The 25,865-nt window shown below is 40.9% G+C and overlaps 1 protein-coding gene across 1 annotated transcript in view; it reads right to left on the bottom strand.

Annotated features, from left to right (window-relative positions):
• The window catches only part of EFHC2 (EF-hand domain containing 2), a 57,752-nt gene that overhangs the window by 25,294 nt on the left and 6,593 nt on the right, over window positions 1–25,865 (bottom strand). Inside the window, exons 2-7 of the mRNA XM_063150378.1 lie at window positions 23,935–24,120; window positions 18,871–19,021; window positions 12,162–12,385; window positions 8,965–9,219; window positions 7,309–7,419; window positions 6,845–6,983 (exon numbers count right to left, since the gene is read on the bottom strand). Of these exons, the coding sequence (XP_063006448.1) occupies window positions 6,845–6,983; window positions 7,309–7,419; window positions 8,965–9,219; window positions 12,162–12,385; window positions 18,871–19,021; window positions 23,935–24,120 (1,066 nt within the window). The remainder of the gene's footprint in view (window positions 1–6,844; window positions 6,984–7,308; window positions 7,420–8,964; window positions 9,220–12,161; window positions 12,386–18,870; window positions 19,022–23,934; window positions 24,121–25,865) is intronic.

Raw genomic sequence — 25,865 nt, 5'->3', positions numbered from 1 at the left:
AAGTCCAACCTATGACCAAACGCCACCTTGCCAATCAGACCATGGCACTGATTGCCATGTTCTATCTTTCCTTAAAATCCTGGTGGTGACTCCACTGCCTCCCTGGGCAGCCTATTCCCATGTGTAATCCCCCTTTCTGTGAAGAATATCTCCCTAATGTCCAACCTAAACCTCCCCTGGAGCAGCTTTAGACTATGTTCTCTCCTGCTGAGAGGAGAAGAGCCCAAACCCCACCTGGCTCCATCCTTCTTTCAGGGAGTTGTAGGGAGTGAAAAGGTCACACCCCCAGCTCCCTCAGTCACTCCTCACAGGACTTGTGCTCCAGACCCTTCCCCAGCTCTGTTGCCCTTCTCTGGACCTGCTCTGGATGGGGCACCTGAGATTTCTCAGGACAGTCTGTTCCAGTGCCTCACCCTCACAGCACAGAACTTCCATTTAATATCTAATCTCGGCCCACCCTCTTTCAGTGTGAAGCCATTCCCTCTTGTCCTGTCACTCCAGGCCCTTGTATACTCTCCATTTTTCTTGTCTGTTCTCTTCAGGTACTGAAAGGCCACATTTAGGTCACCTCAAAGCCTTCTGAACTGCCCAGTTCTCCAAGCCATTGCTTATAGGAGAGGTGCTCCTTCCCTCTGATCAGCTCGGTGCCTCCTCTAGACTCCGCAACAGGTCCATGTGCTGGGAGCCCAGGGCTGGATGCAGAGGGTGGAGCAGAGAGGCAGCATCCTCCCCTCCCCTGCTGCCCACAGTGCTTTGGATACAGCCCAGCACAGCCCTGATCTCTGGGCTGAGAGGGCACAGGGCCAGGGCACGTCCAGCCCCTCATCCACCAGCACCCCAAGTCCTTCTCTGCCTGGATACTCTGGATCTGCCCATCCCACAGCCTGGATTGATACTGGGGATTGCCCCAGCCCAAGTGCAGCACCTTGAACTTGTTCTCATTAAACCTCATGAGATTCCCATTAAACTGTATGAGATCTCCTATTGTCTAAGCACTGCTAGTGACCAAAACACCACATTTTCACAGCTGCACAGCGTGTGCTTGACACAGGCAATTCCTGATAGCATAAACAGGGAGCCTGTAGATCGGCATAGACGGAGCAGGAGGGTAAACCCCAATGCCTGCAGGTGCTGAGCACCGCAGGTAACACACAGGATCCGCCGGCGAGATTCCTGCTGGATTCTCCGCTGGATACACAATTAATTCCCGGCGAGATTCCCGCTGGATTCCAACTAAATTCCCAGCTGGATTCCCACTGAATTCCCGGCTAGATTCCCACTGAATTCCTACTTAATTCCCGGCTGGATTCCCGCTGGATTCCCACTGAATTCCCGCTGGCTTCCCCGCTGGATTCCCGCCTAGATTCCCACTGAATTCCCGGCTGGATTCCCACTAAATTCCCGGCTGGGCTCCCGCTGGATTCCCGGCTAGATCCCCACTGAATTCCCACCTAATTCCCGGCTGGATTCCCACTGAATTCCCGGCTAGATTCCCGCTGGATTCCCGCTGTCTCTCCCGCTGCATTCCCGATTCCCGCGCCGGGAGCGGCGGCTCCGCGCTCCCACAGCGCCACCCGGTGGCGGCGCGGCGGAGGCGGCGCGGGGCTGACGCTGCTCATTAGCCCGAGCGCTCGTTTTTAATTAGGGATTATGGAACGGCGGATTTTGGCTGCCACAAGCCTCGCCTCTTTGCTCAGGTGTCACAGGTCCTGCCAGAAGCACGTACCAGGTACTCTCCTCGGGGCACCAGGGCACCTGCACGGGATCCTGGCTGCAGAGGACAAGAGCTCCTGTGTTTACATGCTGGTCACAGTCTGCATATTCACACCCATGCATAAGGCATTCATTAAGAGTTGCTGAAGCATTTCCCCTTTTGTAAACTTGAGCACATGTGGGTGAAAATTAGATTTATAAACTAGAAGGAAATTGAAAATTAAGAGGAATAATATTTTGTCCCTGGAGGACGTGTTGAATGCCTCTCAAGTGAAGCTTGGAGTAAGTGAAATCCAAAGGGAAGTTCAGCCCTTATAGCCCTTTGGTTCTCATCTCAATGAACTTGTGTCATTCACAGAATCATAGAATTACTAATTTTAGAAAAGACCTCTGAGATCACCCAGCACTGTCAGGTCTACCACTAAACCATGTCCCTAAGTGCCACATCTACACATCTTTTGAACATTTCCAGAGATGGTGACTCCACTCCACTACTTTTCTGGACAGTCTGCACTAGCTTGACAACCCTTTCAGTCAAGAAATGGTTCCTAATATCCAATATAAACCTCCTCTGAGGCTTTTTCATATTGTCCTGTCACTTGTTTCCCAAGAGACAACCCTCACCTGTCTAGGTTCACTAAAGAGAAAAATACAAACATCCAGCCTTGTGTCACCTATATTTTCCAGGATTTTAAAGGACTACATATTCATATTCCCTCCCGTGACTGAGGAAATTCAGAAAGAAATTGCCATGGAGAAATACAGGTTACAAAACTAGTCAAAAACTAATTTCTGGAACTTGTGAAGAGCCAACTACACTAGCTCAAAACTCATTTCATCTTTGCTCTGCCACACAGCATTAGAGCAGAATCAGACAGACAGGTGGCACTTAGATATAAAATGCACTCTTCTCAGGGTGATCTCTGGTGTTTAAGAAAATTACCTCTGTCCAGTCTGGAAAAGGAATCAATTCTCACTTCTTCCAGGCTGTAACATTTTCAGTGTAAATTTACAGTGGGTAAAGAGTAAAGTGAAAGTCTGGGATTACAAATTTTACTTCCAGAAAGAATAGCACAGGTACTTTTGCCATGCATATTTTCATCCCTTGTTACTGCAGTGACTTGAGGGTTATTTCACCTTGTTTATCAAACATGGGCCACATACTTGTAGATTTCTCACAACTTCAAAACCTGAGTGAGATTGGAACAAGCACTGGGAACAGCAAGAAACAAAACAGCTCCAGCCACATCTTTAGCATATAAACAATTTGAAGACAGCAAAGCCTTCTTAGTAAGAAAAACTAAATTTCTCACAAAGAATTTGTTGCCAGAGAGGCAGCATTAAACCAGCTTGAATGAACTTGTCAGCTTTCAATTTCAATATATATTCTGAGATTTTGGTATAGAGTGTGAGATTACCTTCTGCCCTCATTGAAGAACTGCAGGAAAACCCTCATGTGTTAGATAAGACCATATTTCAAGGAAGAGCCAAGTGTTACATACTTTGGATTAGAATGATAACTACACTGAATATCAGGGTACAGAAGCAGGAAAGAAATTCAACTTCAGAGGAAGAGGACAGGCACCTCTGAGCAATAAAGCCAGAAACAGGAAAGAGAAAGAGGTGGTGATAACCTGGGGAGATGGCAGTAAGCATAGTGTTCTCTATACATCAGAGATGTATGACAAACAGCTGGGACTTTCTAGTGATAGTCTGATTCACAACTGAGGTAAGAAGTAAAATAAGAAGGCAAAAACCCCCATGTCTACCAAAAAAACCAACCATGTCCACCTTTTACATGCAGGAATAAAGAAAACCTAGTGCTCACAGAACTGTCCATGCAGCTGAAACATCACAGTGTCCAACCTGATTCAAAGAAAACCTCCATTTACAGTCTTACTTCTTAATGATTATTACAGTTACCTGGGGAAAAAAAGGAATCTGTACATGCACAAGTACATTTAGAAGCTGCTGCTCAGTCTCCACCACGTGTAGTGCAGAGGTTGAACACCAGAGACACTGACCTCTGCCGAGCCCAGTGAAAATTGGCAGCAGGCTGCGGTGCCCCGCGGAGGGAAAGCAGGGAAAAGCAGGGAGCCAGCTGCTCTCCCGATCTCCAGGAGCAGCTGCTGGCCAGCAGCACGGAGCCCTGCCCCGGCAGCGGGTCAGGGCCGGAGCCTGAGAAATGAGGGGGTGGGAGGGGTGGAGAGCCGGCACAGGAGAGGGATCGCAGGGTGCTCTGAAAAGCCTCAGCAGCAAGGCTTGGGAGGTGCTGGGACAGGGAGGAAAAAGCTGTAGGAAACCAGATTTTCCTGGTTTTGTTCCATCTTGAGTAATGTGTTATTTAAGAAAGAATACTTTCTACTCTGTGCTAAGATATTGTATGAAGTGAGAAGGACAAGGACCAGCTTTCCCCACTGTACATCAGCCTGTTTTCCATTTCAGCAGGGTGACCACAACACCCACGTGGCTACCGAGTCTTTTTCTCCTCCTCTGAGGCTGCACTAGCAAGTCTGGACAGATAATTCACACATTAATGCACTTTTTCTTGCATTCATAGTATTTCTAGGTGACAGTAACGTCATCAGCTTCCTACTGAAGAGCATTAGCTACATTCATCAATGGAGAAACTCTGCTTCTCACAAACATATTAAAGTAGGGAAACCCCAGATTAGAAATACATCACTTTCTTCAAGAGAAATCTAAACTACTCTTCATTCTCCTAAAAGGCAAATTCTGTGGGCAAGCAGCTTGTGCTGAAACTGCAGACTCAAAAATAAATGTCAGCTTCTCTAATGGCTTTGGCAGAAGAGTATAAATTGAAGGGGAGTAATATAAAAACACAATAACAAAACACCTGGATTGGTGCCATGAGGTGCTGAGTAGTGTGCCTTGATGTAAGAACTAATTTATCCACTTGCTTACTCTTGCTCAAGTAAATGGTCTCCCTGGACTGGAACTGCAATTAAGTCAGTTCCAGTTTTAATTGGATGGGAGTGGAATTCTGAGCACTTTGTGGGACTGAGCCCACTGAGAGTACCTTGTACATCCACAGACACACACAAAATGTGTAAATCACTAAAAGGTGAACATTCTCTAGTTCTCTCTAAAAACCTGCTTTTAAGCCAAAACCTACCCTGATTCTACTCCTGGTCCCTTCCAGTTAAAAAGTCATACCTACATTTTTTTCAATCCTTGTGGGGAAAGCAGGAAAAGAATTTTACAGCCAAGGGTGTGAATCCCTTAGCTCTAAGAAAGAATTGTCTGTGAACAAGACAGGTTGCATCAAGATGGATGGTTTTCCATGTCAGCCAGAGTCTCTGCCATCATATATCCTTAAATGTATGTGTAAAGCACTTCCCTGTTCCCCAAAGGTCTCAGCTAGAGCACATCATTGTGTGTTTTGTGTCAACAAGGCAGAGAAACTGGAGAGAGCACTGAGAAAAATTATCACAGATAGAAAAGAATGGACTATAAAGAAAGACTAAAATGTTTTCCCTTAGCAGCAAATGGCCTGGGAGGGGGGCAGGGGAGTAAGGTTTTGAATTGGAATCTTGTACAGATATGTACAAGGTTATTAAAAGAGAGTACTGAGCACTTGCTCCCCATGTCCAACAGAGATAAGAGAAAAAATTTACTCTCTCAGTTTACACAAACCAGCTTCAGAGTAGTTTTTAAGCAGCATTTTAAACTATGAGGTTAGGACAAGATACCTCAGGAGGCAAAGAAATCTCCTTTACTGCAGAACAGGAACAGACTAGACCACCTACAGTTCTCTAGAATTCTGCACATCAGCAACTTCTGCATTCCCCTAACTTGCAAACCACCTAACTTTCAACATCCAGAGACATAAGCAGTAATTACTGAGCCAGCATTAGGGAGGGGAAGGGCCTTTGCATTTGTGTGTCACTTGGTTGTTTGATCCAGGATGGTCAGCTGCATTTCATTTATTGCCTGCCCTGAGTAAGAAATCCCCACTCTCTGTTTGGGATAATTTGCTCAGACAGAGGATATTGCTGCCAAAAAGCAGCAGTGGTCTTGGCTGAAAAAATTCCCAGAGCAGAACCCCCTATTTTGCATCTCTAGAGTAAAATTTGCTATTATTACAGGTAATATCATGGTTATTGAATGTGGCTTCCTTACACACTGGCAAGATCAGGATTACTTTGGTACAGACATGCCAGGGTATTATTGAAAAAGTCCTAATGAGAAATATTTTGCCAAATAATGAATCTAGTATTAGAATGGCAATGCTACACCATTTAATTCCCACAATGCAGCAAAGATCTGATACACACGCATCTATCTGACCACAAGGTAACAGAAATAGTCTGTTCAGGTGTTTTATTTCACAGTGGCAGGGAAAGGCCACAGCAGCATTCTTCCAACCATCTCTGAATGCTCAGCTATGTTTATTGAATGAATAAACTGCCAGAAAATAACTAAGTCATTTTTGCAGGAAGATGTCCATGATGGAACCATTAGCAAGTCTGACTGGAGACACTCAAAGACAGATAAATGAAAGCCCCTATTGTTATTCATTTCCAAAATGCTTTTCCATAATGGACATAGTTGCTAAATGTTTCCAGAATTTAGTACTGAAATTTCACAAGATACACACTCTAATGGTCCAGAATACACAAAACTGCATTGTAAAAACCAATGATGTGACAGACTAAAACTGTCATGTCAGAAAATCTTATTATGTGAGGATTCTAACACCCATATAAAATGAAATTTAAGGGGGAATAATTGAGCTCATTCTACTTACCCACTTACTACATGCTCTTCATTATTTTCTGACTGCAAACAGCTATTGGAAGGGGAGGGGGAAGGAGAGAAGAAGAAATGCCAGTCTATCCATATGACTGTTTTGTCACTGTAGTTTTCAAATAGAGGCATTAGGAGCAGAAGAAATACATTATATGCTAGTTTTCAAGGGAACAATGTATAAGAAAGCCCTTCTGGATTACCTGCAAAATTACTGCTTTGCTGCTAACAGCCTACAACAGATTGTTATTGCTAAAGGTTTTAATGAACATGTTTTGTCAGTAATAAAATTTGAAGACAGCTCTGCTAAATTTGGAAGTATAGAAATGCTCATAAGGAAAGGATAATGATCACTACTTACCAATTCCATACTTTTTCCTGTAATGTTCTTTAGTGAATTCATCACAATCACAGAGTAATATTTGCCTTCCCCAAACATTAATTACTGCCCCTATTTTCAAGTCACTGTCTTTGTAAAATTCCTGATGCACTGCTCCTGTCTAATAAAAAAAGGAACATTTATACAGCAGTTTCATAAATCTCAGAATCACACAACCTTTGTTAAAGCCCAGGTCATTTAGAGTGTATGATTTAACAACCTTTGAAGTCCATTGGTAAGTGTATTTCACCCTATGTTAAGCTCCTTCACTTGTACAAATGTGGAATTTACATACAGTAAATCTCAGTAGCTCTCATTTGAGCCACTCTCCAGTGGCAACACAATTTCATAAATAACTCTCTTTGTTGCAGAGGATAACAACCATAGAAATTACAAAAGCTACAATAAAGATATTCAACATCTGGAGGCACTCAATAATTCCTGACCTGCAGAACATCCCGGATGTAATAGCCTTTGTTTCTTCCTGGCTTTGCCAACACATTGAGCAGGGTGTAATTGGTGATGGTGCCTGGATGATATGGAGCAGTGGGAGCATTCTGCAAGGAAAGAGACCAGCTCTTCAGAAATATGGGTGACAGTGAAGAAAGAGAACTCTGCTACCTTGGAACCAGCAGGTTTGTTATACACTGGCTGTTATTGTAGTATTTTCTGGGAGATTTTTTAGTGAATTCTAAGATTCTACTACCAAACCTAAAAGCCAAAAGTGTATATTCCAAAAGCCAGAATGTATATATGCCAGAAGCAGCATTCAGAATCTTACTCTCTCTCCAAGGGTAAAGTCTCCTTTCTCTTGGAAGCAAACAGAAAGCCAAGGTCAGCATACCCAAAGTACCACATCATTCTCAACATCTGCTCTAAAGGATATTATTTTGATTGGTAATAATTATAAAAACATGCAAAGGACCATCCAGGATTGGTGCTATCCACTACACAAACAGAGGAGATTCAAGTCAGCATGATTTTGTTGGCAAAGATGTGTTTTTGTTTCTGTTGTTAGTTTTAAAATTACAGAAGTAATTTATCCCAATAATATCAAACTTAATATATATTTATGTCACATTTTTTAAAATTATGAATAAACTGCTGATGCAGAGTAATCAAAATTAGTTACTTTGTCTTACCACCTCTCCTGACCCCTCAACTTTTGATTCCTCTGCTGCCATTCTCAAAATTTCCAGAGGAAAAAGCCAGTCCTTAAAATTGCAACATGAACCTCTGTGGTTGAAGGGGTCTGATATCATAGAGCCACTGCTAAATCAGCATCTCAGAATACAGGACTTACAAGGTGAGAAAAGTGTAACATTTTGCTGGTAGGTTTTTATTACAAAATCTCATGTACATCTATGGTATCACAAATAGATTATCAGTGTTAGAAGGAAAGGAGGAAAAGGCTCCCAGTATTTTATTTCATCCCTTGGCTGATGTTATTCTATCATCAGGATCTGTCAGGAGTGATCCAGAAGTGTATCCAGATCAGTAATTTTACAATCATAACAGGTTACAGAGGATACAAACCCTTTGAAGATTTCTCTGAGTGAAGCCTTCCCCATGATTAATTCCCAAGAAAGATTATTGATGGAATCCTATTGATTTTAATTGGCTTTGCTTAATGTGCCAAACCCAGAAACTCAATTTTAAGAAATCACACCAGGTTTGCTATGAAGAGACGTTACAGAATACTAAAACTGACTTTTCCAAAGGCTGCAAATATAAGTCATAGATCAAATCTGAATTCACCTCAGTTTTACAGAAGCTTATCAATATTAATTTTCTTGTCTTCCAATATTGCAGAGTTTTATTAATATAGTTACCTTAATACATTAATATAGGAGAAAGAAAATCATAAGACATGTCTGTCACTAAGTGCTCCTTTTAGTTTAAGCATGAAAAGCTTAAAAGACATTTTTCCATCACTTATTAATTTACTACACAAGTATGTGTGCAAAACCTAAATCATGCAATTATGATTAATACTCTGAAAACACTTTCTAAATATCATTACAATCTTAATACAGGATTTTCAAAACAAGGCATTCAATTTTTCTTAATTAGTGGAAGAATTTGAAATTTTCACTGCTCACCTTTGGAAGCTTGTCTCTTTTGAGGAAAAATGGAACCACATCCCGGCCTGAGTTTGGTGGTAAAATTTCTCTTATATCAATGGTGTCATCAGACAAATAATAACGGAGAACAAGTTCCCGTGGGTCAGGGAGCTTCGACTCTGGGTCATTCCACACACAAGAAAACCCCAAAACTTGTCCATCAAACTCCAGGAATTGTTTCAAAGTGTCAAAACGCTCATAAGGGTGGAAAGGATTTGTGCTCTCCAGATATCTCTGGTAAAGGAGAAATTAAAAGAATTTTAATTAATGTATTTTTAATTATTTATTTCTAGAAACAGGATTACAACTCCATGGTGCTGTCTAACCTTAGAACACAGGTTTAGGATTTTCAAATTACACCTCACCATTACAATACATGAAATACGATTTATGTCATTATCAGAGAAGTATTTACAGGGTTGCTGTGCCCTCAGGAAAAAAAAAAACATTGAAAACCATTTTGGATTGGTTTTAATCCTTGTTTTTCTTGCAACAAGGTCCTCTAGATCAGAGAATTATTAAATTATTTACAGTACAGCTCATATTTTCAAGAAACTGCCTGTGGTAATCAGATGACTAGAACGCCAAATAGCATCACTCTTCCTGATTTACTCCCTTAAAAATGATTTCTTACAGATAATGTGGTGTAAAGAATCAATTTATTCTTTTCCTTTTGGTATTTTCTGTTGTTCAACTTTAAAACATAGATTTTAAACTTTTGATTCATGCTACACAGTTGGCAGGTACTGGGTATGTTTGTTCTCCTCTCAAAACACACCCATGGGTCTGAAAAGGAACAGCAAATGTTCAATTAAAGAACTTTCCAGCTCATGTGACAATGTGCTTCCTGCAAAACCAGTAGCACTGGGTTAAACTGGGTCCCAGGATGATGATCCAGTCCAAGGACTGCATTTCTGTACTGTTAGTTCACATCTACAAATGATGACCTGAACAGAGTGTTTTTCACAAGTCCAAATCCACATGACCAAAGTGCATGAAAAGGGATGAGATAATCCTTCTCATCTACAAAATTGCTTGCAAAGAAGAATGGTGACAGACATTGATGAGACAATGTGAACTGAACTGTCTGAACAGAAAACAATGTTGACTGTAGACAACCTATATTGTTGTCTAAATTTCTCTTTATCCACTAACACACCTTCTGGCCTTAAAAATCTGTGAGAAAAGGTCCATTCTTTCAGAGCATCAAATCTTAAAATAAGGAGAGCAGAACCAAGTTATTTACCTTCCCTCCTTCCTGACCCTTGAAGATGCAACAAAAGACAGCCACAGAACAAGGTAACACCATTGTCATCCATGGAATACCATCTCCAACAATACAGGAGGAATTTCTTCATGGAAAGGGTTCTTAAGCAGTGGAAGGGGATGCCCAGGGAAGTGGTGGAGGCCCCATCCCTGGAGTTGTTCAAGGAACACATGGATGTGATATTCTGATCTGGGTGACAAGGTGGGGACTGGTCACAGGTTGGACCTGATGATCTCAGAGATCTTTTGTAACCTAAATGGTTCTGTAATTCTGTGAAATACGAGTCTAAATGGTTTACTGCACTTTCCACTGGCCTCATTTTCTATCCCATCCCATTCCTTCCTTCACACCTTCATTTTCTGGCCATGTACTAGGAGTCCAATGAAAACCAATTTAATTTTGCTCAAAGTAGCCTAGAGCAATCAAAAAAAAAATTACCTTCCACAAATGGTGGTAATTTTTTCACAGAAAAGTGAAAGCATAAGGCAGCCAGAATCTGCTAAATAACTTTTCTGGAATTTCTCAACAACTGAGAAGACATAGATTTTTGTAATTTTTGGTCTTCTGAAGCTCTTATTTCTCAAACCTTTTTTCCCTCTCCATTCTCTTTTGGGATTGATATGCCCAATTCTTGAATGTTTTGCTTGTGGTTAAAAAAAATTAAAACCAAAGTGGGTTATGCAGTATCATACAAAATGTTGACAAAGTCTGACAGTATCAAGACAACTCAGCATGTGTTTATATACACAGCTGTTACCTACAGGGGCTGAGTAAGGGAAAAGAAACCCATGGCCAGGCTGAGTCACCACAACACAGAACCAGATGTGTTACAAATGTGCTTTTCACTGGGGACTGCACAAGCCTGGCTGCATGAATGAAGAGAAATCAACTTGTTGGCCAGAGAGTGCCTCAGAGACAGGGAATTGTCCTACACATCTCAGTCACAGTCACCTTCCATTACTGCTGCTGAGGCCCACAGCAGTTTTCTCCCTGGGAGCACTGAGGATGCCACAGACACAGGGAGGATTTGCTGCTTCCAGAGGACCAGCTGGATCTGTCACAACAGGCTGCATATGGTGGGCCAACAGTCCTAACAGTCAGGTCAAGTGCCATTTGCACTCATATTAATCAAGAAAAACAGAACTGAGGGAAGCTTGTCATTTTTCACAACAGAAAACATCACTCCCATTACTATTCCCAGAGGTGAAAAAATATAAATAAAAACAAACAAATCCTGCAAAGGGGAATCCACATAGAATCTAGGAGTTGTGAGTGAGACTTCTGGAGGTGTGTGTTTGTGTACATGTGATCCCATACGTTTACAAAAGACGGAGGCAAATAAAACCTCACAAGTCTTAAAACTGCAGAACACTGGGTTCTGTATGGTAAAAGAATTTTACACATACTTTACACAAGAGCTGTTAAAAACCTCTTGGAGTAGAGATGAAAGATAACATATGAATAGAAGAAAGGAGTCTGCAGGTAGCCATGGGTGGGTTGGAACCACAATTCCAATTAGATCGTCCTTTAAACACTTTAAAAGTGTTTATCATCATTAGATTAGCTCAAGCAAAATCATAAGTAGAACATGTAAATTATAGTAGAACATGTAATAGGTACATCTTTTTTTTATGTTCATATTAATACTGAAAGGCTTATATTATTTTTCCTAATTAATTTTATTCTGTTTGAAAAGGTTTACAAACACATCAAGAGAAAATTATGTATATAGTACAACAAGGCACATACCAAAATGCTTAAATCCAAGTTTTCTCTTGGGATTTACTATGTTGAAATAGCTACTTTCTATTTGATATTAAAGAAATAATGTATGTAATGCATATAAGTAATGTGCATTGAAATCAAGTTTTATTGAAACCAAGTTTTCACCACTGCTGCCCCTCCTGACCTTTTGCCGCTCTGTGGTGTACGGGTCGTCTGGACGGCTGGCAGGAGGATTTAGTCTGATTCCTATCTTCCTCAGGAAATTTTTTGTGTACAGGTCACAATCTATAATCTTATATTTTCGGCCATAAATGGTTATTTCTGTGTTGATATTGAAATCATACATAGTATAGAACTGATCCTCATTAGGAGGTGGGAGTGGAACCAGGCCCCGTCGTAAAATAGTTCCTGGAAAACAGAGTAAATTCATGAGGTAAACAAGATTTGCTCTAAGGATCCCAACAGAACTAGGCTTAGAGAACAAAAACCTGCCTTAGAAGGGAAAAAAGTTTGATTATCAAGGGACATTGAACTGATATTGAACTGAGCTTCCTTAAGGAGCACATGGAAAGTAGAGACAAGAGAGGTGAGTTGGGCTGATTGCTGGTCTGAAGCAAAGAATCCATCTCAAAAATACAGAGCCACAACTTCACAACCAACAGTCTCACAGAAACAGTACCCAAAAGAGAAAGAATGAGAGGAGAGGAGAAAAAGGAGAGATATTTTAACTTTGACAAAGTAATCAAATACTTAAATTTTGTTATTCATAGTCCTTAAATGAAAGGACTGTTATCCTGACAGCACTGAATTTTATTACCTTTTGAAGATTAAAAGACAAGGAAACTGCCATTGGCCTATCAGTTGAAAACGCTCAAATACATTGATGAATTGGGTGATGCTTCAAAAGTACTCAGTGCTTGTGAGCAAGAGACTGGAGCATCTTTCAAATGAGGAAAGGTTGAGTCTGGAGCAGAGATGACTCGAGGTGGGGGAAATGTATCAAAGTTTACAGGGACCTGATGGGAGGGAATGAAGAAGATGGAGCCAGGCTCTTCTCCATGGTGCCCACTGGCAGGATGACAGCAAATTAAAGGACACAAAATTCCAGCTGAGCACACAAAGCCGTTTTTTTTACTGTGAGGGTGATCAAATACTGGAACAGGCTCTCCAAAAGGGTTGCAAAGTCTCCATTCTCAGAGAAACCCAAAAGGACATGGCCCTGGGCATCTGGACATCTGATTCTGCTTGGAGCAGGAGCATGGACTGGAGAATCTTAAGGTATCCCTTCCTACCTCAGTGATTTAGGGATACCACAAATATTTCAGAAATAACTTACAGGAATTTTAGAACCAACTTAAGGGGCCTGGGGAGAGAGGGGATAAAGAGAAGCAGAGCAGAAGGGAGAAAGATACCACTGTGTCTTTCTTGGTGTTTGAAGGGCCTTGTTCCAAGGTTAGCCCGTGGAAATTCTTTATTTTTCACTTTATTTCCTTGTAGACTAATTTCTATGAAATACCTTTCTTTACTACATTATCAGAGTTGCTTGTTAAGTTCTAATTCCTACAATGAAAATATATCCTTAATTTTTCAGGGGAATAAAGCAACAAAGCAGATTTACTTTATGTTCCCATTAAAATAATTATATAAGACCCATTCATCATCCTGATGTTTCACATATACTGAATCCAACATTCTGGTTACTGACCTTTGACTGTAAAATAAACTTGAACCTCCATCTGCTTAAGCATATTAAACACCTATTTAGGATGTATCCTCATGAAAGGTGTTAGAAAATGTGGGATGTAGCACATTTTAATGAGATTTAAAACTGCATTGCATTAGATTTTAAAAACCATATACTTTAAAACATTTTACCTGATTTTGGCTAATTCTTAGGTCAATCAACAGATAATGAGGTAAGTCAGAGCATGCAAATCCTCTGGAATCATCACTCTAGCTAAAATATAATGGTTGATGATTTTCTAATATGAGGTGTTTTCAGAGATTATATTCACTTCAGGTTTGGTGAATCAGTCTCAGCTTGTTTTTCATATCACTTTTAAGGGTGAAACACAAATATCCATTTTGTTCTGAGGGAGAAGAATTTCTTTCCTAATGGAAAATATCTTGTAGAGATATTATCTGTAGCAATCCTTTGCTTTTATTAGGTATCACTGTGCCTGATGTACACATGTAGAGGGTACATTTCATAATGTTGAATTCGAAATTTAATAAAACCTGATCAGCTGGGGTTAGGTCTCATCATTTTAAAATTGTTCTTCCTTCTGGAAAATAATACATTTCGCCTAGAAATTTGTTGCAAGCTGTTAAAGGAGCATCTGATTGTGCAGTTTTCAGGTTGCAAAGGATGGATTGCTGTTCCTGATGGTTCTTTGCTTGTCAGTTTATTGAGCAGGACATGCTACTTCACCACCAAGCATTGATTTAAATATTTGCATCTGGTCAGATAAGGCCCTGCTCTACTGTGCTCTTGGAAAGGGACCTGGGTACTGCTTTGCTCTGGCAGTGGTGGTGGCACTGAGCTCCCACACCATAATTTGTGGCATATCTTCTTTGCTCTTGGGGCTTTGGGTTATTTGGCAACCCCAACAGCTGCTTAAGGAGATCTCACTAGTAGTGAAGGCCTTTTGACAATGAAGCTGGGCAGAAAATGATTTGGTGTCTGCTGCTTCTCTTCTCTGAAGAAGATATTAAATGTTATCCAGAGTTTCCTCAGCACAGCTCTCTGACTCTGCACAGCTCGAGAGTGCATTAGAGAGAGGAGAGGAATGAGTAATACCTGGAGTTTGTACATGCTTTGTTTGCACAGAAAGGAGGAGAAGCCTCCACTATTCACAACAACACAAAGAATTAATCCCAATAAACAAGGAGGCTTCTTACATTCACTTATTCACCCTTCCAGAACATAGCAAGGTCATGATTTGGCCACCATCAAATACGGCAAAATCACAATTATTTCAAGGCCTTGGGGGAGGCTTAAACTCTTAGATAATCTGTTATAGTGGAGGAGCTGATGCAACTTCACTTTCCCACTTGCACTTTCCTCTCCAGCCAGCCGGCCTTGGGAACCCAGCCAGGAGGCAGCTCCACTCTCTTTTTCAGCTGGCTGACCTTGGGGAGCCAGCTGCTCCACTCTGCTCCGGCTTGCAGGGTCTGGATTGCACTGGAAGCTACTCATCCCCACAGGAACAGAAATGACCTTTTGATAAGACAGTATCAGCCAGCCACAGTCCTGTTAACTGGGAATTACATGTACAAAACACTTACAACTGCCATACATAGCCTGGCTCTCTATGGGAGAAGTTTTTTTCTTATACTGAAAGAGTAATTATCATTCTGGCTGTGGAAGAAGCATTTGAAGTTTGTCATGTGGTCAGGTTTTCTGTCCTCCTCTCCTTATCTTGACTTGGGCCTTGTGCACTGTGATTGTCCTGCTATTTCTTGCTTTGATTCTGGTTTCTCAAGTTCAAGGTCTCTGCATTTCCTCCTCAGTACAGATTTCCTCTAATGCTTCTAATATTTGCCATATAGCAAGGCAGTATCCAAAATTAAATGAAGTTTAAATTTAAGCTATTTAGTAGCAACCTTGTAAGTCCAAATTAATGTCCAAGTACAGCAGCCAGTTTCATAAAGCAGTTTTTAAAGTCACTGAAACATTTCCCACAGATCATTTACTTCGTTAGTTTGAGATTTTGATCAATGGTAAAAACATGTTTTCTCACTTTTTTTCTCTGAAGCCAATTTGTTTTAATTTTGTAAAATCATAATTCAATTTAGAAATTCTTCTAACTTCTTTGACCACTGTTCCTTCACCAGATCTTCCTGCAGTCTGTAAGCCTGTCCAAATTTCCACAAAGCCACAAGCACTACAAGGGTGCAATGGGAAACTACTGCATTTCTCCAGTCCCACCATTCAGAACATCAAAGTCTCATTTGTGGGTTATGGCACAAGCACTGGTAATCCCATGGCCTCAAGGCATTAACCAGCCAAGATAAGATCTACCCTTGATCTACCCTGTCACAGCTCTACCTTCTCTCCAAGAAGCCTCCCAAAAACAGCCATCCCAGCTGTCTGGTTTACATCTTTTTTGACAGGGCAAACATCCAAGTTAGTGTGACCAGCACCCTCTGCCTTCAACAGTTCAATTCTACTTTATCCATCACTGGTTTTTGCTGTTCCTCTACACAGCCCCTTTCCTGGCACTGCAGCTCTCAAATTCTCCACACAGACCGAGCCCATCCTGCTCCTGATGTCCTCACACATTTTTCTTCATGCACCTGTGATCTTTTGTTCAGTGCAGTTTGCCTTTTAGCAACCCATGCTCTCCTACAGCTGAACTCTCCTCTACAAATCCCTGGAATTTTAATTAACTGAAAAGTTGTATTTCAGCAGATGTGCAGAGAGCAGCAAAATGGTCAGGATCCTGAACTTCAGCTCAGTTCAGCTCCTCACCCTGTTATGACCTTTTCTGTATGATCATGGGTAAGGTTTTCATTCCTTTGTGCTTCAGTTTACCAGCTCCACAATGCAGACACTTCCACTCCTGTTGTTCTTGGGCTTAAAAATTCCCAGTTAGGATAAAAACATTTAAACAATGTAAGATAGATAGATAGATAGATAGATAGATAGATAGATAGATAGATAGATAGATAGATAGATAGATAGATAGATAGATAGATAGATAGATAGATAGATAGACAGATAGATAGAATTATATTAAAAGAGGAAATGGGACAATTCTTTATTGAAAATGGTAAGGTTAGCAGTTAATTATTTAGTATATATTTTTAAGAAATATTGGTTTTGCTTGTATTCAACAACAAATATTTAGAGCCTTTAACATAATAACTTTGTCACTGGTCTTCAGTTATGGAGCATGAAGTCAAACTCCACGTGCATTTGAGTAGAGAATCCTCTGCTGAGTGTCTCCATCACCTCTTTCACTCCACATCATATTAATTTCTAGGACAACAAGAATATTTATGTAGATGTTTATGATAAAGTATAGGCCCTGTATCTATGCATCAACTGTGAAGCCCAAGCACATTCCAAGTAGTCCTTGGGCCTTTCAACCTACAGTTTTTCTTCCTTCCTAAACACAACCAATACACAGAGCTTCTTCACCAGATAGGTACCAGTGACAAATAAATTAAGAGCACTTTGGAGATCCTGGAACATTTATTTTTAATCCCTCAGGTAAATATGTTGCATATACATATTTATCCCACATAAAGTACTCAGACAATCTCATTGAGACTTTCAAAACATCCTTGCATGGAAGACTGAGAAAATTCTTGTTTCTCTCTAATACTATTCAGTTAATTTTAGGTCCACTATCAAAGGTGATTCCAAGAATCATTAACACAAGATAGAACTGAGGAAACAAGAGGAAATTGTAGCCTTCCTGTCACCAAAAGAAAAGGATTAGACTGCCAAGAACATTGGGGCTGAAGAGGCAGCCTGCACAACTCATAGTACAAAAACAATGAAAATAACTCCTTCAAAGGAATCAGCTTTGAATTTGCTTTATCCTGCTCTAAAGAATCTGGCTTCCACCTTGTCTCTCAAAGGCATCACCTCTGACTCTCTGTACTTCCTTTGTCAGGGGACATTTCCTCTAAGCCACAAACCCCAGAAGCAGCTGCTCCCACTCTTGGGGCACACAAGTCAAGGAAAACCTAAACCAAATGATGCCTCCCACATCCTACATAGGTGTGCAGGCTGGGGGTAAGGGAACAAGCCCCAACATGATTTTCTTCACATGAAAAAGCACTTGCCCAGGTAGGAGTAGGACAAGGTTTCATTGCATTCAAAATCAGTCCCTGTTGATGAGCTTAGAAAACTTCAGGCAGGAACTACTCAACACAGGAACAGCAGCACCTGAAATACTGTTTTGAGAGATTCACAGGCAATTTATCCCAGTCCTAACAGTAACGATGCACATAACACCTTTAAATATTATCTTATTCTGTAGACAGAGAAATTGATAGCATCTGCTGACCTGGGAAAAGAATAGGGTAGTTAAATGGTCAACTTATTTTTCAAAGTTGCTGTGCTAAGAATGTATAAAATGTACAAAACATCTTTGGGGACTGGGAGGTGCATCCATCCCAAGACATCCTGCTTCTCTGGATTATATCCCTTGAAAACTTTTAATTCTGGCAACAACCCATAAACACCAAGAAGCAGCAGCTGTGTTCCCCCTGTGCAACAGGATGTTGACCGCTAGATCACATTTTCTTAATATAAACCAAGTCCAGTAACACCCCAGTAAATCAGCACAGCAAACCCTCCTCCTGAAGCCCTCAGGCTGGCCCCAGAGCAGGGCTGTGACACTGAGGCAAGGCAGCTCCTCAACTTAAAAGGCATCAAGGAAGAATTACTGTGCCAAGGGCACTTTAATCATAAAAGAGCCAAAAGCCAGAGGCACAGAAGACTCTTGTCCTCAATAATGGCAGAGACACTGCAGTAGCTCATGAACAATTACAGAGCTGCTGCCACAGAGCTCCCTGTCACTGCCAAGAGGGGAGGAGGCAGGCTCAGGAATGGAGATCTAGAACACAAATTGTTTTTGCAGGACTGACACAACACTGACAAAGACCTTACCACCTTGATTTCAAACTACCATATTAGAGAAAAAATTGTACGTTTGAGTATGGGAGAGGTTTCAGCCTTACAAAACCCACATCTTGAGAAAGGACAACAAAAGAATTCACATCATGATCTGTAACAAGAAAAGACAATTATACCTGTGCATTTACACCCCATTTTAGCTATAAGAACTCCCATTATATATCCTTTGGAATGGACCAAGACTGCAGAGAAGAGAGATATAAAGGGGAGGAAAAAAGGTGCCAATAAAAACAGATACCTTGATTTATGCCACTGTCTTTCACTACAGGCTCTGTCACTTGAATTGTATCATCTTCAAGGAAGAAATATATTTTACAGTGTCTGATTCTATACAGCTCTTGATGCTTTTCAGGCACTTCTTCTTCAAAATAGGCATCAAAACACAACACCTATTAAAAACAATAAATAAATATAAAGCAGCAAAATCTCCAACACTTTTGCAAAATAAACTTGTAAAGGTCATGAGTAACTAAAGGTATGGATTTCAGGAGGTAGATTTATTTCTCAGAAATGTAAGAACAGAAATCCACATTAAAGCACATAAATATAAAATTCTTTGCTTGGCATTTTTATTATCACAACATGTAAGCATAGATGGGACTCTAAAGTAAAGAAATAAATCAAATACAAAACTATCAGCAGGTTGCTTGGAAAATCTTCCAAACAAAGCATTTCTGATAACACAATGAGCTTCCCAGGTACTGAAGCAAATTTTAGACTGTTATTCTATGAATTATAAGAAAATACAGTGCATGATGACAGCAATGGCTTTACCATCAAGGTAAGTGGAAAGAGTTATTTTTAAGCAGATCCTGCAAGTGTTCAAATGAATGGTACTGAAGGCTATCAGAGAGAAATGACATTTTTCAGGAGGCATTTACAGCTGTGCAATGCTGGCATTTCAAAACTTCCCTGGTTCTGCAGTTCAGTGTGTGGAGAAATCACACAGAGTGTAGCAACTTCTCTTCATGGTCTCTTCTAACAGCAATAATGCAAAAAAAAAAAAAACCTTCACAGGGGAAGTGCTCACTGTGCCTCATACCTGGAACTCCCAGATCAAACTCAGGCACCATTACACAAACTTTGCACTTCTTGGTATCAGTTTTTAACCACCAACACCAATGTTAAGGGACCATGAGAGATGTATCTACTTCCTAGGGCATTATCTAGCAGGATGCCTGCTTTGGTAGTGTGTGCAGGAAGGCATTAATTAAAACAGGCTTCTATCCTGTCCCCCCAATACATTTGAGTCAAATGACTGTTAATTTATACTTAATTTTCCACACTGGTTATATTTAATAAATGCAATTACCTTTACTCTTGATTCATCAGACAACCTGAAGCATTGAAAAAAAGACAGTTTAACCATTCCCTATGTTTCAAAAAGCATCTAGCAGACCATGAGCTGGAAATGTTTGAAATCTGATAAGCTGGCTTTAATAAGCAGAACACCCTGGTTAATTGTCTGGACTCCTTTTGCTCGTGCCTTTGGGAATCTCAAAGTACCTCCTGGAGTACTCAGGAGTGCTCTGTCATCCAGAGATTTTATAACACCTCATGGACAAGAACAACCTCCTTTTCTAGAGCTGGACAGACAGAAGTAACAGCCTGCACACAGCAACAGCCACCCTGTGTCCTGCTCAGCCTTCTCAGTCACATCCCCTTCCCTCAGGCAGGGTAAGTGCAAGATGAGAATAATTCTGTTTCCAGAAATTATTTCAAAGGCTCAGATCCCACTGATTTTCAGTAACCATTGAACAGTATGACAGACACATTTTTGGCATCAACTCTCCTGCACTGTGACCCTTCACCATTAGAGAAATAAAGTTTAAATTATAATCAAATTACATAATCATTACCTGTTAAACCTCATGGCATTAGATCTTCACACAAAGGAATCTAGAAAACTCAGTTACAGTTTGTTAAACTAGTACAACATGCAAGTTTGTGAACAATGTAGAGATTTAAAAATATATTTTAAAAATTAATACTTGTCCACATTTTTAAACTGTCGATTTCACTGTTTCATGTATCAAACACAAAACACGGGACAAAACATCTGACATACAGCAGAGGCAAAACAAACTATCAACCTGCAACATCTCTTCCTCTTTCCATTTGTCTAAACACTGGTGCAAAGTGCCATTTTTGGTGACCAAATGATCCTTCCTGGCCTCCAGCTACTGCTCTGGAACGACCAGGAGCCCTGTATAAATCTCTTGAACATGCCAGGGGACATAAAAGGGCTATGATAGAACCACTGTATCCCATTCTGAACATCCTGGGCTTCAGCTGACAAGGACCAGAACTTCATTCCTCATCCAGCTGCTGGTAACCCATGAAAACACTCAAAACATGGAAACTTCTGCACCCTTTGTCCCTATTCTGCCACTCCCACTAGAATGCTCTTCAAGAGCTCTGCTTCATCACTAATTGTTCTTAATTTTGTCAATGATCTCTTCTGAGAGCAGTTGTCTCATGAGACACAGCCAGGCAAAGCAGTCTGCTTGCACAGAACTCCAAGCCCAGTCACATCTTTAATACATTGGATTTATTTCTTTCTCTGAGCACACACCTATGCCCTGGTTTATCCCATCTGAGGAGCTTGTGCAGGTTCTTTTGCACTCACACTTTATTCTCTTTACACCCTTATCAACATGCTAGTGTGTGACAAATATATGCAGCAACCAACTGAAATTTGGCAGATCAAAGCAGATGATTTGGGAAGTGTGAGGAGGGGAAGGAACAGAAGATGACTTACTTTTCATTCTGGACCAAAATTACTCTTAAAAATACTCAAAATGTAACACTTACTACCTGGAGTCTCATCTGCAGTACAGAACAACAAAGTTCCCATCCCATTCCTTAAAAAATTAAATGTTACCTATGAAAACCAAAAATAACAAATATTGAATAAACTCTGCAGCACTTTGCAAAGTGCCACAAAGTTTTCCCTGGCACCTGTGATAGTCAAATTATAAATATCATTCCAAGCCCAGGAGGCCTTGTGTGTGTACTTAATCATAGAAGAAATTAAATTTACACCTGCTTCCTATTATGCAAGTGAAACCACAAAGACAACTTCTCAGCTTACTTAATAATGAAGTTTTATGCCTGTCCTTCTTCCAGTTGCTATGGTACTACTGAAAGTTATCAGCCAAAGTGGTGAGAAAGCAGCTTACATTTCAAAAGATAAACACCCACTCAAACCTTTTTTCATTAAGTGCATTCTGCTGAGTCCCAAACTGCAGCACTGGAGGACAGAGCAGCATTCCAGGCTCTAAACTGGGGAAGCTAAATTACTTGGAGAGTGAGTGCCCTGTAACAAACTGCCATTAATACAAACACATGAGCCCTCCAGAGGCCAATTCTGAGCCTGCAGACTCCTGTCCTGGACTGTCCTGTGGATGGATTAATCAGGAATGGCCAAAGGGCAGCAAGCTCCTCTCACCAGCCAAGGCCAGGAGCTGATGCTCACTGGTGTGGGAACCCAGAACATCCCTCTGGCTGTCCAGGACACCAGGACCCCTGCCAGGGGGCTCAGGGACCCTGGCACAGAGCCCAAAACACCTGTGGGTTTGATTATGACCTGTGGAGCAAATTACCAACCTTAGATGAAGATCAGCAAGCCACAACAGTTTAGGTAGAATAATATGAAGTTATCATAGAGTGGAAAAGTAGATTTTGGGGTTTTTGGTATGGTGGTTCAGGAGGCAAGATGGAGGGAACTGGGCATGTCCAGCCTTCCTCCTTCTTCTTCTTGGCCTCCATCTTCTGCTGTGATGGTGGCACTTTTGGATTGGTTTAAAGTAGAAGCTCACTGTCTAACATAGGTGATAGGTATTGGAAAGTAATTGTAAACATTGCACATGTAGTTTTTAGTATAAAGACATAACACTGCCCTGGAGGCAGGCAGAGTGCCTGGAACTGTCCTGCTGGATGGACCTTGGCAGTACAGGAGAAAATCTTTTATATTTAAGATACAATAAGCAACCTTGAGACTGAGAAATGAAGAGCTCTGACTACTTCTTCAAGGGCCAGGCTGGGAAAAAAGACTTTCTAACATTTCTTGGGGTCACTGTGACCAGCTAGAGATCCCAACACACTGGAAGGTCCCTCTGCCTCCTACTGAACCCCTTTGATTCCACAGGCTTGGATCCAAGGCCTGAGGAGGACACACAGCCTCCAAGAAGGGAGTAGGAAAAGCAAGTCCAGGTCTGGCTGAAGCTTTAACACCTGGGCACCCTGGAGCAGGTCACAGCCAAGCCTGTTGCTCTAGGAGCAACACCAGGGATCTGAGAGGCAAAGCCAACCAAAGGCATGTGAGCTGTTCAAACCCAACATTTTCTTGTTGTAGTTCTGCTCTGCCAAAAATGAATGTGTAATTGTACTCCAATTACCTGCATGGCTTCTCTTTTAAAGCCAAAATTATGAGATTTGCCTTTCTTCTCAATATTTAAATACCATAATCATTTAGTCATGCAACATTTCTGCTATCTGCTGCATGATTCCTTTTTCTGGATCATTTTCCTTCCCTGATTGTAGGCTTTTTGCTTTAGAAATAAAACATCTCTAAGTAGAATTTAATGTGAATTTAAATATAGCAAGCAACAACACTGTGCTACAAAATTCCTGTCATCACAGGTTACAGTTATTTGATAACTCTCTAACTTAAAAGGTGACACTAAATTCTTGCAAAAAAAAAAAAGAAAAAAACAAAAAAACCCCAAAAACAAAACCAAAAAAGCAAAACCAACCAAACAAAAACAAACAAAAAAACAAGCCCTAATTTTAAATTTCTGTGTATCAGACACACAAAATTATACAATAACAAATCATACAGAAGTCCAGAAGTCAACAGGACTTTGAGCATACAAGTATGATGGGATGAGTGAATCTCAAGCATGGAGCACTCCACTGAGTTTAATGATTCCCAAGTGCCCAGACACACTTTCTCCTGGACTGAGGATTACCTTACCTTCATTCTCACCAGCTTGCCAAATAATTCCCTTATTGTCATCATTTTCACTAAAAAGAAATATGCTTCCCAACCCCTTATTTTTGTTAAATCCTGTAGGAGATGTATCCCAATACAGAAACATTTTTATAGATTGTTTTTATGTTTATATTAATTTTCCAATACATTAATATAATGAAAAAATACCCACTACCACTATTTTGTCTATCTAGGAGCTTTTTTTGCATGCACAAAATAATCTTCTGAAAATCTAATGGAATGTCATTGTTATACTCCGTCACATTGTGGCTATTCATTAAAAAATATATATATATTTCTACATACCTGCTTGTCAAATGCTATCCAAGAAGGAGGACCACTTCCTGATGCTTCAGGATGCACACTGCTGGTAATTTTCAGGGGCTGACCAGGTAAAGGTTCACCTCCTATTCCAGGTTTATCTTCAAACAGCCTCCGAACATTATTGCTGTACCCACAGATCTGTGATCTGTGGAAGTTTTCTCCCCCAATCTGTCAAAAGTGCAGAAGAAAAAGAGAAAAAAAATTTCTGTGTTTTTGTTTTTAAGTAGATGATAGCTGACCATCCAGGCAAGGAGGATTAATCATGCAAAAGTTTCTTTATATTTACTTTTAATACAGACTCTAAAAATCTGTAACAACTGGAATGCTGCAAGTGACATTTTCCAGTGGCAAATTTGCCAGTATTATAGACAAAAATGGAATAATATTCAATAATTTACCTAGGCTGAGAGACTGGACAGTAGCAGATGTTTAACCTCACACTCCTTCCCTGCAATAAGGATTGAGGTGGTAGAGAAAGAATCAAATCACCTCAAGAACTGCTGTAAAAGGTAAAGGGGAAAGGCCTTTCCTACAGCTCTCCAGAGGACAAATGGAAACAGCTCAGCAGCACTGAGAGAACAGCCTGCTCTCCTTGTTCATGTCAAAGATCTGATTTACACTTGCATCCCTGAGTGCAAATAAATTCCTCTGCACTAGTGAATACACTTGAATTTTGAGAGGCTGGACCTGAATCAAAAGGCAGATATTCATTTCATCTGGGAGTATTTCAAAAAAAGGTCTCTGTAGTGATTCCTCTGTATTGTTACTAATTTTTCAGGCAATTAAAGATGGAGTGCTTAAAAATATAAGAACAACCAACAGCAAAGAAAACCATCTTGCCCACTCAAATTTCTTGGCTGGGGCTGGAGCCAGTCTTCAGTGACACAGAAAAGCTTCTGGGCTGACACAAATATCACTCCTGTCCCTGGGAATGTCCCTCCTCAGAAGCTGCCTGCTTTGCTGGGCTTGGGCAGCAAGCCCCTAATGACCCCACACAGCAGACTTGTACAAGAGGACAGGGAAATAGGAAATGCCAATAGAAAACTCCACTTCCTCCCGTGAGCAACAATCCTGACTTGTTAGCTCCTCTCACTCTGCTATTCTTCCCTTTCTTGCCCTCTCAAATCCTCAAAATACTTTATCTGGGGAAGCAGAGAGGGGCCACTGCACCCTGGCATGCCCATAAAGAGGAGAGAGGCCATCAGAGCTGTGCCCTCCCTCATCCTGGGGCTGGGGGAACATGAGGGAAGATCAGGCTCAAATGGGAACTGATGTTATGGCTGAGAAAAGCCAAGGTAGAGGAAAAGGTTGGACAGCAAAATTTTTCACAGCAGCACCAGAGCAGCATGTCAGTCAAGCAGCAGGGGGACAAAATTGCCTCCCCACTGTATTTGGAAGACTGGGCATCACTGATTATCACATGCATTTGTGTAAACCACGACTCCCCCAAAAGGTGTAGACAGTTCTAAGTTAGCATCATAAATCAAAAAATGGTACAAATAATCCTTTTTCATGATGGCAACGTTCAAGTGATCCAAGATAACACAACACACACCCAGCAGAGCAGTTCTGGGAACAAGTGCAAGCAGTGAAGCAGCAAAACCTGAGAGTACTCAAGCAGTAATTTCATTCTGCCAGTATGAAAGAGTCAGGAATTGAAAGGCAGGGAAGCAGCCTCATGGCACAGAATTATCAACACCAGCCTGCAGGAACTCTGCACATTGGGGTCACAGGCTGAACTGTTCACCTGCCTCCAGGTGCTCCAAATCCAATGGCACAGAACAGAGAGTGCTGACACAAACAGCCCAATCACTGCTTTAGCTGAACCTTGCTTAAAATCCTTTTGCACACCACTTTGGCAAGGACAGCAGTATGAAAAACTATACTTACTATTTTTACAAATCATTATTTTT

This window comes from Melospiza melodia, chromosome 2, assembly GCF_035770615.1.
Source record: "Melospiza melodia melodia isolate bMelMel2 chromosome 2, bMelMel2.pri, whole genome shotgun sequence".
NCBI classification, from domain to species: domain Eukaryota; kingdom Metazoa; phylum Chordata; class Aves; order Passeriformes; family Passerellidae; genus Melospiza; species Melospiza melodia.
This window is presented reverse-complemented; position numbering and strand designations above follow the sequence as displayed.